Genomic DNA, 14,023 nt, shown 5'->3' with positions numbered 1-14,023 from the left:
CTGAGATTTTATCAATTATTGGGTAATATGGACAATCTACTAGCTTCACAGGAAACCAAAATTTGAGCCTTTAAGACTTAAAAACAAAAAGGTAATCTTAAGTGTCTTCATCGTTTTGAAGACACAATAATTGCATTTAGAGGCCTGAAAGTTTTTATGCATAATTGGTTGATTGAGAGGGAAAAACAATACACCCTTTAAAACGGGCTTGTAGAATATGTGGTGTTTGATATAATAGGGCCGAAAGCCCCAAAACGATGGGCTGCAGGCTGTTTACACCTTACACAGGCCCACATGCTTACACACAGGCCCACACAGACAGAAAAATTTAAGATTATTATGGAAAAAAGAGTCTTTAGTAGCAAGTATTTGATGTTATAACCAAGGTGACATTTCCTGATAGAATAAGGTTTTCAGGAAATATATGGAATAATTTTTCAAATTTTATTACCAAGTGTGATAACAACTGATGAAAGTTTTACATGGTGGTTTTTAAGATAACATGATGTCTCACTGGTCCTATTCTAGGTGTCCTGCTATGAAGCAGGACATGCCAGGTAGAGTGTGATAAACCGGCAAGGCTACTGAGTCATCTTACTCCTGGTGATGCGGGAAGGGAAGATGAGGAGGGAACACAGACCTGGTGTCAAATGAACAAATACGTGCCCCACAGCTCCAGAGGGAGGCCTCAGGCAGGCTTATCACCTCTTAGAATGTGTGTCCTCAGAGGGTTTTGGCTCAGAGGGTTTTGGGGGGACAAGATGAGATTGGGTAGATCAGTACCTCTCCTTCCCAGCAGGACCAGCAGCTTCTTTTCACCCCTGGAACAGCCAGGCCCCCCTGCTTCCTGTCCAGTGGCCCTTCCTTCATGCACTGCCCCTGGCCCACTCATCAGTGGCTGAGCCCCTCTTTTTGAGGACACACATCCTAAAGCACCTGTCACTCAGGGCCGCCCATGACAAGCTTCTGACCCCAGGCTGTTTCCTCTGGGTCCTTTGGGCTGCCTTCCCTGCAACAAAGAGCCACATGCTAGACTTTTAAACCCTCTGCTTTCATAATCATCCAGAAGCACAGATTTCAGGAAACACTGGGTGACTGGAAGCAAGCCATGCAGAGGTGAATGTTCTGGATGCTTCCAGCCCACTCATGATGCCAGCTTCCCAGCCCTCACCTCCTCCGCACGGGCGCCAGCCCACCTCACGTAGTTACATCACTGATCAACAACAGGCACGATTCTCCTTGGGGTCTTTCTGGACCCCAAGATCTCTCAGAGCAACCGTGGAAACAGAAGTGAGAGTTCTGAGGCCAGAGGAGTTGAGTTCTCTAGTCAGGGAGAGCTTGTACCTGGGACACAGATCAGGGAAGTTAAGCTCCATGCCGAGGTCCCCTAACCCAGGGGCCAGAGTGGGCCTGAACCCAAGATATCTACCCATGCAGGACAGACACAGGGCGGCCCACAGGGAGGAGGGCCTGCTGTGCATCCTTCGGAGCCTTCAGGGTATTGGGCTTTATTCTATAAAGAGGAGCGTGGCCGGGCACGGTAGCTCAAGCCTGTAATCCCAGCACTTTGGGAGGCCGAGATGGGTGGATCACGAGGTCAGGAGATCAAGACCATCCTGGCTAACACGGTGAAACCCCGTCTCTACTAAAAAATACAAAAAATTAGCTGGGCGCGGTGGTGGGCGCCTGTAGTCCCAGCTACTTGGGAGGCTGAGGCAGGAGAATGGCATAAACCCAGGAGGCGGAACTTGCAGTGAGCTGAGATCCGGCCACTGCACTCCAGCCTGGGGGACAGAGCGAGACTCCGTCTCAAAAAAAAAAAAAAACAGAGGAGCGGCCCGGGGTATTATTGTCACAGGCACCGTGATCATTCTCACTGCACTTGCAAAGCGGCTCCTCTCCTCTATTCTCATGAGTCCTAGGCAGTGAGATTTTCTTTTTAACCAAATGTTTATACATTGTTCCTCTAGACAAGGGTAAATATTACAGACTCTGTGTGATTATTTTTAAATGTACACATCCTGTTTGTGACCTTTAAGGAAGGCTCTCTGGGAAAGGTATCGATTTCCCAATCTAAGGCGACTTCCTGAGTTGTCAGTGACCGCAGTGAGAGCCAGAGCTACAGGCACAGATGTAGTTGTGATCAGGAGACTTGTGACTTATTGTTAACATAATTTTTCTTGCCTTATTCCCGTAAGTACCTGAGTAGCTAAAAGAGAATTCAAATAGATTATGTCCACTTTTAGCCCCTTCTCCCCCATTTTAGTAATTGTCTCCTCCATGTTTACACGGATAAACTTACACTTTTATTAGAAAATAGGAGAGAGCTTCACGTGAACAGGGAGAGGTGGTTCCTCCTGTATCGGAGCCCATTTCTCCAGTACAATCATCCTTATGGTTCCCTGTCCAGGTTAGCAAAGGCTGCTGGGCACCTGCTCTGTGTGGGGGTCCCAGGGTTATGGAAAAGAAACAGCAGATGTGCCCATGGCCCTAGGAGTTTGCCACTGGAGACGGCACTGGTGTGTTGTCTCACTGCCTCATTCACTGTTTTCATGAGGGCTTACTGAATCGTTGTGTGAATAAAATTCTAAAGTTAAATGGAAACTTGACACTAATATTGCACACTGTGCTTGAATAGAAAGCTCACTTGAAGATCACAGAGTTATATGAAAAGCCTGCCACCTCCCATAGTCTCCCTGTGCACCTCGCCCCTCGTCTGGGCTGCATGTGCTCACAGGCGCTCTGAGTTGCATGCCAACTCGTGTCCACAGGGGAGCAAACTTCGACCTCACTCAGTGGCGGAGCTGGCCAAGTTCGGGGGGCAGAGATCTGCAGGTATTGCCCTCATTCTTCCACATGACTGTTAGCATCCCTTTGTCCCAGGTGACATGTTTGCTATTTGCTATCAGTTCTTCCGTGCTGAAGTATAAATGAGTAAAATACCTGTAACTTAACAGATGGCAGTTTCCAGCCAGATTTCTTCAAAAGGACACATGAGCACACAGAGACCTTCGAGGTTGAACCAACAGGGCTCCAGTGACGGAATGCTGGGTGGTGGGCTTGGCACTTTCTGCGCCCCAGCTTCTAAAATCACACCTCTGAACCTTCCTCTCAGCTTCCAGAGACAGGACCAGGTGACTGTGCCCTTGGACAAATCGGGCTGGTGTGTTTTGACAGAGAAAGCTCGTGTCTGAAGTGCCTGTGCCAGCTGCCACAGAAGAGTGACACGGGAGCCTGAGACACAGGCTCTCTGCATGGTCTTGGGAAGGAGTGGCAGGTTTCCAGGAGCTGGCCCTGTACTTTAAACTCCCAGCCATTTACCCTTCTCCAGGAGGATCCTAGACCCCTCCTTGTTGAGAATCAAATTGAAAGTATTGGCCGGACGTGGTGACTCATGCCTGTAATCATAGCACTTTGGGAGGCCGAAGCGGGCGGATCACCAGGTCAGGAGTTTGAGACCAGCCTAGCCAACATGGTGAGACTCTGTCTCTACGAAAAACACAAAAATTAGCTGGGTGTGGTGGCGGGTGCCTGTAATCCCAGCTACTCGCAGGAAAATTGCTTGAACTCAGGAGGCGGAGGTTGCATTGAGCCGAGATCATGCCACTGCACTCCAGCCTGGGTGACAGAGCAAGACTCCATCTTGAAAAAGAAAGAAAGAAAGAATTTCCACACACATAAAGCCAGAGACAGTGTGAGAAGACTGAGCCTGGGCAGGAAAGAGCATTGTTGCTTTGGTCGTCCTTATTTCACATGGTGAGGTTCATGCTCTGTGTGTTTGTTCTCGTCCCATGAAGGTCTCTGTCGTGTCTCCAGACCACGTAAGTGACAGCACTGTCTCTGCCCGGACCTCGGACAGCAGCCTGGCACCAGTGGCCGACTTCAGTTACCCTCCAGAATCCTCCTCCTGCTTGGACAACTCTGCAGCTAAGCACAAGCTCCAGGTCAAGCCCCGCAACCAGCGGTCGAGTAAGATGAGGCGGCTTTCATCGGTAATTGGGTTTCCTTCTCCACACAGAGGCAGGCCAGACAGGCTTAACACACCCCCCCGCAAACCCGCACAACCTACCTCACTCCCTCCCACAGGGTCTCGTGCCCCTCCGAGCACTCCCACAGTTGATGGAGCCATGCTGCAGAAGATGAAGTTGCTCATCATTTTAAACATAATCCAGATGTCTCTCCCTTGCAGAATCGCTCCATTCATTCATCCATCCATCCATCTGTCCGTCATTCCTCACACACTCACTACTGAATGCTGGTTGCCTTCCCCCTGCACTCAGAGTAAAGTCCACACTCCAGGCCTGGTACATCAGGTCCTGCCTACCCCTCAGGCTTCTTACCTTTCTCACTCAGCACTCTGGCCACCTTTCTGCCTCTTGAGCTCCCAAGCTGCCTCTAGCCTCAGGCCTTGGTGCTGCTGTGTCCCAGCCTTGGGGCCTGAGAGTCCCCCAGAGAAACTCACCCTGCCCGTTCACTTCCTTCAGAGCACTCGCCTCATGCCAGAGTGACCTTTGCAAATGGATGTGCTCTTATTGCCAGTCGTCTTTGAGACCCTGTGCCAGCTGCACTTTCAACCCTTAGAACATTTCTGGTCACGGAGTTGTTGAATGACAACAGTTGTTGGATGAACGACGGAACAAATGAATGAGTGAATTAACAAATGAGTGAATGAAAGAAGCCGAAACACTAGCGTGGACACCTGCCTTGGATGAGGGCCTACTCAGTAGCATAGGGAGAAAAGACAGACCCCTCTCTGGGTGTGCTGCCTTGGGGTGTCGTTACCTCCTAGTCCTAGAAGCTGAGAAACTGGTTCATGGAATACTTTGGCTTCATTTACTGGCAGGTTTGAGGTTCACATAGGGTTGTTCCCTCTCCCCTACCTGACGGGCACTGTAACGCGTCCCCCCTGGAGTGGGGGCCAGCCTGGCCACAGAGAATGACAGTGCTGATAAAGAGATGCTCATAGGCTAACATCCTCTGTCCTTCCCTGGCGACATGATTGGGGTGTGTTGGTGAAGTACCCAGGGCAAGCTGGGTGCCTCAGCTGCAGACAGTTGGACTAGGGTCACTCAGGAGTTCAGCAACTCCCTGAAGACAGCGAGTTTTCCTTTGGGCATATGGAAGGTGCTCTTCAAACTCATGCCGGCAGAGTAGACTTTTGAGGGGACTAATGCTGGAGAAGGAAGGTGAGTTACCTTTAGGTTGATGTGCCAGCTAGGAACCAGGATACTTGTGCATAGGTGTGTGTGTCCAGTGCATGTACAGTGAAAGGCTGTGTGCTGTGTCGGCCTGACAAGGTCCAGTCACTGAAGACCTGCCTGTCCTCGTGCTGAATGAGACCACAGGGCCAGGGCCTGCTCCCTTCTGGTCCTCAAGTCTGTGATTTATGACTCCCATGGGGATGTCTTTTGCTCTGGCCAGGGCATTTATAGACAACCACAACCTGGCCAGGACTTGGTGACAGAGCGAAGCCTGGTGTCTATTCCAGGTGGAAACGCAGCCTCCCTTCTTGCTCCCATCTGGGCAGGGCTGTATCCTTCTTTCTTTACATTTGAACTTGACTTAGTTCTTGAATCCCACTTTGTAGAATAACAGAAAACCTGATGTAGCCAGTCTGCGCAAACAGGTAAACACAGCCTTTCCTTGATTTCAACTCTGTCACATCCATGGTCTTTCCCTCTTTTCCCCTTCCCTGCTTGGGAGCAGGCATGGGTATCTTAAGTTCTCAGAGGTGTCCGTATTTTCCTCCATCCACTGTTGTGGAACCTGTGATGCTGGGGGCCTCTGTCCTTCAGTGTCCACAGTGTCATTGCCCTTTGGTCATGAGGTCCCTCTTCCCAACCATAAGGATCTTCCTTGTGGCCTGGCCCCTCTCAGGGACCAAGGTGCTTTCAGATGCTCCCTAAATGCTCCCAGGACAGGAAAGAACAGCCATGCCACCCCCCTCTGCTGCCAGTGCTCCGTGACTGATAGTTTTAAAAGGTGACCTCCATCCTAAAGAGGTTTCAACATCAGCAGTTTCCTGTAGTAGCAGAAGGTCATCAACATGGCAAAGTAAAGAACCTGCAACTTTTGAAAGTTCTTCTGTAGCTTTCTTTGTGCCTCTTCCTCTTTTTAAATCCAAAAGAATAGGATCATGCATTTTGGTGAGTTTGCTTAGGTATTGTCACAGACATCCCAGGCATCCTGTATTCTGTTAGCAAGCAGATGCCATGAAAAATGTTAAAATAATAACAAACAGCAAGAAGAAAAACCTATTGCAAACATACCCTGAGTGTCACATTTCCTGCTTTAGACAAAGGGAAGGACAGAGCAATAGCCTGGGTGACTCTTGGTGTCTAATATCACGAACTTTCTAAAAAGATCAGTCTCTACACCATCAACCTTTTGGTCATTTCCACATGTTACTTTTGAATGGTTCTTGGTTACCTGGAGCTCCTTTCCTTCCCGAGAGAGCAGGAACTGACTCTGTGACAAAAGGAGGAGGTTGGACTGGAATCTGGATTCTAGAGATCTTTCAGAAGAATATCACAAGGCAGCATACGTTTGCCAAGCCAGTAGAGCTTCAGGAGGTTAGAGAAGGGGGGAATCTTAAACTGCAAAGAGTGGGAGAGTTTGAGGCAGTCCTTGGGGGTCCTGGTAGAGTATCTTGGAGGTTGGGGGCGGGGAGAATGGGGAGGTGACAGTCACTCAGACCAAGTGTCTGGCACAGTGTTGAGGGCTTGGTTTGACCTGAGTAGGGAGTGGAAGAAACAACTTAAGACCAGAGAATCCAGGACTTTAAATTTAGCTGAAAAATTTGGTTTTATCCTGTATAGCTGTGGTTAGCTATTGGCATGATACAAGCCATCTTTTAGGAAAACCCGTCTGACTTTACTATGAGGGTGCACTCCTGAAGTGCTGACATGGGAGACTGGCTGGGATGAACAAAGGGCCATAGAGCCCCAGCTGTTCAGCTCCGCCACCTGCTCCGCCAGGCTTGAACAAGGTATTGGCCTCTCTGAGCTCCTGGCTCTCAAGTGCCAAAAGGGACTCATCATCCCTTCCTCACTGGGATGAATGGAGGATTAAATGAAATAACAAGTGTGGAGCACAGAGCAAGGCAGACACTGGCTGCTGTTGGTCTCCTTCCCTTGGCGTTACTCTCTAGTGCACTGGTTTTGAGGCTCTGTCAGAGGAGCTGTAGACTTTTACTTGGGAGGCATATCTGCCATTGTCCTGATAACACCTGTGAGCCCAAGTAGACCAGGAGGATACAAACTGAGAAAAGACACCCGTGGGTACATGCCTACTTAAGTGCCACCTTTAGAGTGCTGCTATCACTAACCCATTACAAGCCTTGAAGAAAGTGGGGAGGTGACAGGCTTCCTGGAATTTGCTATAGTGACGATGCTTTTTATCTTTATTTCTCTAAGCGCGCTCAGTCTGAATCCCTGAGCGACCTGACGTGCACCCCAGAGGAGGAGGAAAACGAGGAGAAGCCACTGCTGGAAGTCAGCCCAGAAGAGAGCCCCAGCTCTGGGCAGCAGGACGTGGCACCAGACAGAGGCCCTGAGCCTGAGCCACCGGCGCCCTTGCCGCCACTCGGAGGGGTCCGTGCCAGACGCGCCCGCCTGCAGCACTGCTCGGCGCTCAGGGCCAGCTTGGAGGAGGAGGGCGCCCCCGGGGAGGACCCCTCAAGCCGCCCGGTCACCCCGGAGCTCGCCGAGCCCGAGTCGGCCCCCATCCTCCGCGTGGAGCCCCCGTCCCCGCCGGAGGGCCCCCTGCATCCAGGTCCCGACGGCGGAAAGCAGGAGGGGGAGGCGCCCCCCGCAGGCCCGTGTGCCCCGGCCGCGGACACGGTGGAGGAGGTGGTCTGTGCTCCCGAAGACGTCGCGAGCCCGCTTCCCACCGCCCTCCCTGAGGGGGACATGGCGCCCCCCGAGTCTGACCCCACCGCCACCTCGGAGGCGTCCTCTGCTCCCGACGGGCCAGACCGCAGTGTCCCGAAGGAAGCGGAGCCGACGCCGCCCGTGCTCCCGGACGAGGAGAAGGGGCCCCCAGGGCCGGCGCCCGAGCCCGAGAGAGGAGCAGAGACCGAGCCCGAGAGAGGGGCAGAGACCAAGAGAGGAGCGGGGGCCGAGCCCGAGAGAGGGGCCGAGCCCGAGAGAGGGGCAGAGACCGAGAGAGGAGCGGGGGCCGAGCCCGAGAGAGGGGCAGAGACCGAGCCCGAGAAAGGAGCGGGGGCCGAGCCCGAGAGAATTGGGACCGAGCCCTCCGCGGCGCCCGCCCCGAGCCCGCCGGCGCCCAAGAGCTGCCTGAAGCACCGGCCCGCGGCCGCCAGCGAGGGCCCTGCCGCGTCCCCACCGCTTGCCGCCGCGGAGTCCCCCCCGGGGGAGCACAGCCCGGGTTCCCCCGACGCAGAGGCCGCCGCCCCCGAGCGCCCCAAGGCCGAGCGGGCCGAGGCGCCACCGGCGGGCACCGAAAGGGCGGCTCCAGAGCGGAAGGCGGAGAGGGGCGGCGCCGAGCTGCGAGGCGCGAAGAAGTTCTCGGTGTCCTCGTGCCGAGCGCGGCCTCGCCCGGGCGCCTCCCGCCCGCTGGAACGCGCCAGCTGCCGCCTGCCCCTGGCGAGGAGCAGCCCGGCCTGGAGGAGCGAGGCGGCCCTTGACGACCTCCAGGGTCTCCCTGAGCCCCAGCACGCGAAACCCGGCCCTCGGAAGCCGGCGGAGTGCGGCCCTCAGGACTCGGGGGACAGGGCGGCCAGTCCGGCCGGGCCGCGCAGGAGCCCGCAGGAGGCGGCCGCCACGCCCGGCACGAGAGAGCCCTGCCCAGCCGCCCAGGAGCCGGCCCCGCGTGAGGACAGAAACCCCTTCCCCGTCAAGCTCCGGTCCACCTCCCTCTCGCTCAAATACAGGGATGGCGCCTCCCAGGAGACGAAGGGTGTGAAGAGGTACAGTGCCGAAGTCCGGTTAGAAAGGTCGCTGACCGTGCTCCCGAAGGAGGAGAAGTGTCCCCTCGGGACGGCCCCCTCCCTTCGAGGCGCCAGGGCCCCCAGCGACCAAGGAAAGGGGAAGGCCCGGCCCCCCGAGCCGCTCAGCTCCAAGCCGCCCCTGCCCCGGAAGCCGCTTCTGCAGAGCTTCACGCTCCCGCACCAGGCCGCGCCCCCCGACACCGGCCCGGGAGAACGCGACCCCAGGAAGGAGCCCAGGACGGCGGAGAAAAGGTCGCTGCGCAGGGGAGCTGGTAAGAGCGCGCCGAGGGTGCGGGACGGGCAGGGCCTGGGGCGATCCACATCCGCTGGCACGTCTTGCTGGACACTCGCTAACTGTGTAAATGCTCCTGGTACAAACTTTGTTGCAGGGGAATTGGAAGGAGTCAGAATTCCCACTAACATCCTGTCTGATCTAGAGCAAGCTTGTCCAACTCGCTGCCTGGGCCCAGGGTGGCTTTGAATGTGGCCCAATAGGAATTGGTAAACTTTCTTAAAACATTGAGACTTTCTGCGAATTTTTTTTTAAAGCTCATCAGTGGCCTTTAGTGTTGGTGTATTTTATGTGTGGCCCAAGACAATTCTTCTTCCAGTGTGGCTCAGGGAAGCCTAAAGATTGGACACCCCTAATCTAGAGTAAGGAATAGGCCGACCTCGGTAGCTCATGCTACCGATTCCAGCACTTTGGGAGGCCAAGGCCTGCGGTTAAGCCCGGGAGTTCAACACCAGCCTGGGCAACATAGCGAGACCTTGTTCTACAAAAAAATTTAAAACTAACCAGGCGTGGTAGTGCACGCCTGTAGTCCCAGCTACTTGGGAGGCTGAAATAGGATTGCTTGAGCCCAGGAGTTCAAGGCTGCAGTGAGCTCTGATGGTGCCATGCACTCCAGCCTGGGTGACAGAGTGAGACCCTGTCTCTTTTAAAAAGAGAGAGAAAATAAGGAATAAAGAGTAGAAAAGGGAAAATAAATACCAGGATTTTGTATAAGTACAGAGAAGTCAGTATATAGACCTGAGATAAAGAGAAATGTAAAAACTGATTTTGATAGGACTCTCAGCGCATCTCTCAAATTCTTCTCCCACTTTTCACCTGAGAAACTCAGCAAAGTCCAAATCCCAGGACATGCGTACTCATTTTGATGCAGGTTCTTTCAGGGCCTAAGCTATTTCTTGGCTATAAATGAAACATACTCCTCTATCAGGGTCCTTCTGACCTTTTCCTCCAAGAAAAAAATTTCCTCCTGCTGTTCATAATCAGGTTCGCGTGGCCCAGCTGCACATGGAACGTATTCCATGTATTGGAATCACAAGTCTGTATAAAACGTAAGTCTCTCTCAAGAGGGTCAGCATTTACTTGCTGTCCTGAAAGGGAGATTGTGTTAAGATTGAGGCAGAACATAGGAATCTTTGAAAGCAGCTGTCTTTTGAAATGAGCAAAGTAGATGACCTTTCTCTGTCTTTGACATTTGTCACTTCTTACGGAAGTGAGGAAATGAGAAATCTGTTGAAAATGTGTATCTGCAGCAGAGCTAAAGAATCTTTCATTGCTGGGATTTTTTGTTTGGTTGTTGTTTGTTTGTTTGTTTGTTTTGAGACTCTGTCTCACTCTCTTGCCCAGGCTGGAATGTAGTGGTACAATCTTGGCTCACTGCAACCTCTGCCTCCCAGGTTCAAGTGATTCTCCTGCCTCAGCCTCCCGAGTAGCTGGGATTACAGGCGCCCGCCACCACACCTGGCTAATTTTTTTTTTACAGTTTTGGTAGAGACGAGGTTTCACCATGTTGGCCAGGCTGGTTTCAAACTCCTGACCTCAAGTGATCCGCCCGCCTCAGCCTCCGAAAGTGCTGGGATTACAGATGTGAGCCACCGCGCCTGGCCTGCTGGTTTTTTTTTAATTAATGGAAATCTGTGAGCCAGAAAATGACACTACACAAATAAGCTGTGTGCGCATGTGATGAGGGCCCTGGAGAGAAGTTTTCCATGGCGAATTTTGTTTTTTAAAAATGTTTTGGCCTGGCGTGGTGGCTCACACTTGTAATCCCAGCACTTTGGGAGGCTGAGGCAGGCGGATCACAAGGTCAGGAGCTTGAGACCAGCCTGGCCAACATGGTGAAACCCCATTTCTACTAAAAATACAAAAATTAGCCAGGCGTGGTGGCGCGCACCTCTAATCCCAGCTACTCAGGAGGCTGAGGCAGGACAATCACTTGAACCCGGGAGGTGGAGGTTACAGTGAGCCGAGATCATGCCACTGCACTCCAGCCTGGGTGACAGAGAGAGACTCCATCTCAAAAAAAAAAAAAAAAAAAAAAGAATGTTTCAGGCTACTCAGGCACGGTATTGTAGGACAGAAGGGAAATAGAACCTAGTGGCTCTCTTAGGGAATCCTGTACCCTAAGAGGAAGATGCATACACAGGAAGAAAATTAGCTCATACAGCCGGGCGCGGTGGCTCAAGCCTGTAATCCCAGCACTTTGGGAGGCTGAGATGGGCGGATCACGAGGTCAGGAGATCGAGACCATCCTGGCGAACACGGTGAAACCCCGTCTCTACTAAAAATACAAAAAATTAGCCGGGCGAGGTGGCGGGCGCCTGTAGTCCCAGCTACTCGGGAGGCTGAGGCAGGAGAATGGCGTAAACCCGGGAGGCGGAGCTTGCAGTGAGCTGAGATCCGGCCACTGCACTCCAGCCTGGGAGACAGAGTGAGACTCCGTCTCAAAAAAAAAAAAAAAAAAGAAAATTAGCTCATACAAAACAATGTGAAAACAGTTCCAAAATAGTCTAATCTTTTCTGGCTCTTTTACAGTACTTTAAATTGCTAAGGTGACACGCAAGGATTCACAGTTCCAAAGAGCCCACACGTGTGGCCTTCCCAATCTGAAGGCCCCTTGTGTTGCTGCTGCCACTGCAGTAGGACAATCAGTGCAGGAATTTGGAGGAAATTCAAGCCGTAGCTGACGATCCACTCTGCAGATTTCCATTGAGGTTATTGAAGCTATTGTAGAGTGATTAAAAAAGCCATTGAAGTAGCCAGGGAGGAAGGAGTCGCTCTCTGTGCACATGAAACCCTGACCTTCATGGCCCAGAATTGAAAATGTCTCTCAAGGACTTGCTAAATGAATGGAACTTAAAAACAGAATATCAAGCTCATAGTCAAATCTGGAAAAGAAGCTTCAGAGGGCAATGCTTTGCCCATTATTTATGTGTGAGTTCCTCAACCTAAGCCAGGTTTTCTTCACTATAAAATGCCTGGGATGGTCTGTAAAGACCTTGTGTGTTTTTCTTTGATTTATAAAATGTAATAGAGTGTTTGTTTATTAACAGCTTTTCTTATGTAGTAGAAGAGAATTGTCTCGTCCATCTAAGTTTAATCACATTCACTAAAGCCATAGAAATGACAGAGTTAGATGAATTCCAAAGCGAAAGAAGAGTCTAGGTTACTTTATGGGCGTGAGTAATGATACTCATTTTACCACACAGAAAGGAGGGAAGGAATTACCGGCATTCTATAGGGAAGCAACTCTGGGGGCAGGGGCAGTGGTACTGGAAGGACAGATACCAGGACAGGCTGGGCCTGCTGCCTCATCCTACCTGGACCTTGAGGGACTATCTCATGCTGACCAGAGCAGAATCTCAGGGTCTGCGCTGTCAGACCCCAGTAGTGAAGCTGCCCCCACACCTTCCCCAGATGCCAAATCTGTTTGCGCTTTCATTGATTATTATCACTTCTGCTATTATCATTCTCATTGCTCCCAAATTATGTTAGCTAGAAGCAATTCAGTTCATATAAAACATACAGGTAAATGAAAGTTTTAATAACAATACCACTCTGCTTCCAGAAAGACCTAATATTTGCTGTCGTGGTGGCAAATACCTTGCCCAGAGCTCCCGGATAGTCTGCCGCCTCCCCTGTCCTCCCTCCAGGACATGTACAGTAAAGTTGGATGATTGAAGTGTTCCAGATGACTCAGCTTTGGGCACTCAAGCTGCTTGGTCCCTAGCACCTGGTTTATTCCTCCTCCTCCTCTTCCACACCTTGTTTTCCTTCTTTGAAGGAATGGAGGAATGCTTCAGCAGGAGTAGGGAAGGATGCAGTGGTGGTTGGTTGTAGGAAACAGGAGCCTGGCTTGCCGAAGGGGCTGAGCCTCACAGGGGCTGTGCTGGAGTGGTTACTGCAGTCTTAGTACGTGTCTGTGCTCCTCGAGGCAGAGGAGCCCTGTTTATAGGCCTGCTTCATAATTTGCTGATCTGTCCTAGGAAGTAAATGGCCCAGGGTTATCAGCCGTGTTCATTTGTGCAGAACATTTTACATCCTCCTGTTGGTTCAATCCATCCCAGAGTCTAAATTACATAAAGCAGCTTCTGCACACAGGATTAGAATGAGAATAAAGGAGTTAGAGAATATTGTGTGGAAAAATTGCAAAACACAGAAAGTATGTAGAAAAAAAAATCACTCCTAGGTCGACTCTCCTTCTAGTCTGTCTTGTTTCTGGGTATGAGATTTATTTTTTTACGAAGTCATGGTCACAGGTTGGTGTGTTGGAGGGTAGCATAAGAAACCACCCTTCTCACCTGGGGACCTCATTTTATAACCGGCGTTGGCTTATCTGAGCTGGATTCCTCCAGACAGGGTTGGTGACAGAGTAACACACTCCAGTCTCTGACCCTCTTTTTCTAGACTCCAGTACTCAGTCATTCATGCATTCTTTTTTCCAACAAATATTTAATGTCCTCCTGCCACGCAAACTCTTTCTTGGCCCCAAAAGATGGGAAGAGCACAGGGGACTGACGCGTGGAGTTTATTGCATGGAGAAGGCAGGTGGTAGCTGGATCCCGGGGGAGTGTAGACAGCCATTTTCTGGCCCACCTTGTCTTTGGATGTCACAGCCATTTTCTGAAGGAAAGGAACTGGAAGAGACTGTCACCCTTTTTAAATGACACAGTTCAGATATATTCAAATTCATTTGGGTTAGAATACAAGCTGTCAAGGGTTTTGTTGGCATCCTGCTAAAAATATATTCCTATCTCTTGAATTTTCAAAATTTCATTTTATTG

At 51.4% G+C, this 14,023-nt stretch overlaps 1 protein-coding gene across 5 annotated transcripts in view; it reads left to right on the top strand.

The window, feature by feature from the left end:
- The window catches only part of CRACDL (CRACD like), a 148,171-nt gene that overhangs the window by 109,163 nt on the left and 24,985 nt on the right, over window positions 1-14,023 (top strand). For all 5 annotated transcript variants that reach the window (XM_038004184.2, XM_038004186.2, XM_038004182.2 and 2 more), the window contains 2 exons: window positions 3,798-3,992; window positions 7,416-9,222. In XM_038004184.2, coding sequence (XP_037860112.2) covers window positions 3,798-3,992; window positions 7,416-9,222 — 2,002 coding nt within the window. The remainder of the gene's footprint in view (window positions 1-3,797; window positions 3,993-7,415; window positions 9,223-14,023) is intronic.

This window comes from Chlorocebus sabaeus, chromosome 14 (assembly GCF_047675955.1).
Source record: "Chlorocebus sabaeus isolate Y175 chromosome 14, mChlSab1.0.hap1, whole genome shotgun sequence".
NCBI classification, from domain to species: Eukaryota; Metazoa; Chordata; class Mammalia; order Primates; family Cercopithecidae; genus Chlorocebus; species Chlorocebus sabaeus.
The sequence above is the reverse complement of the archived record's forward strand: the minus strand, read 5'-3'. Positions and strand labels throughout refer to the sequence as shown.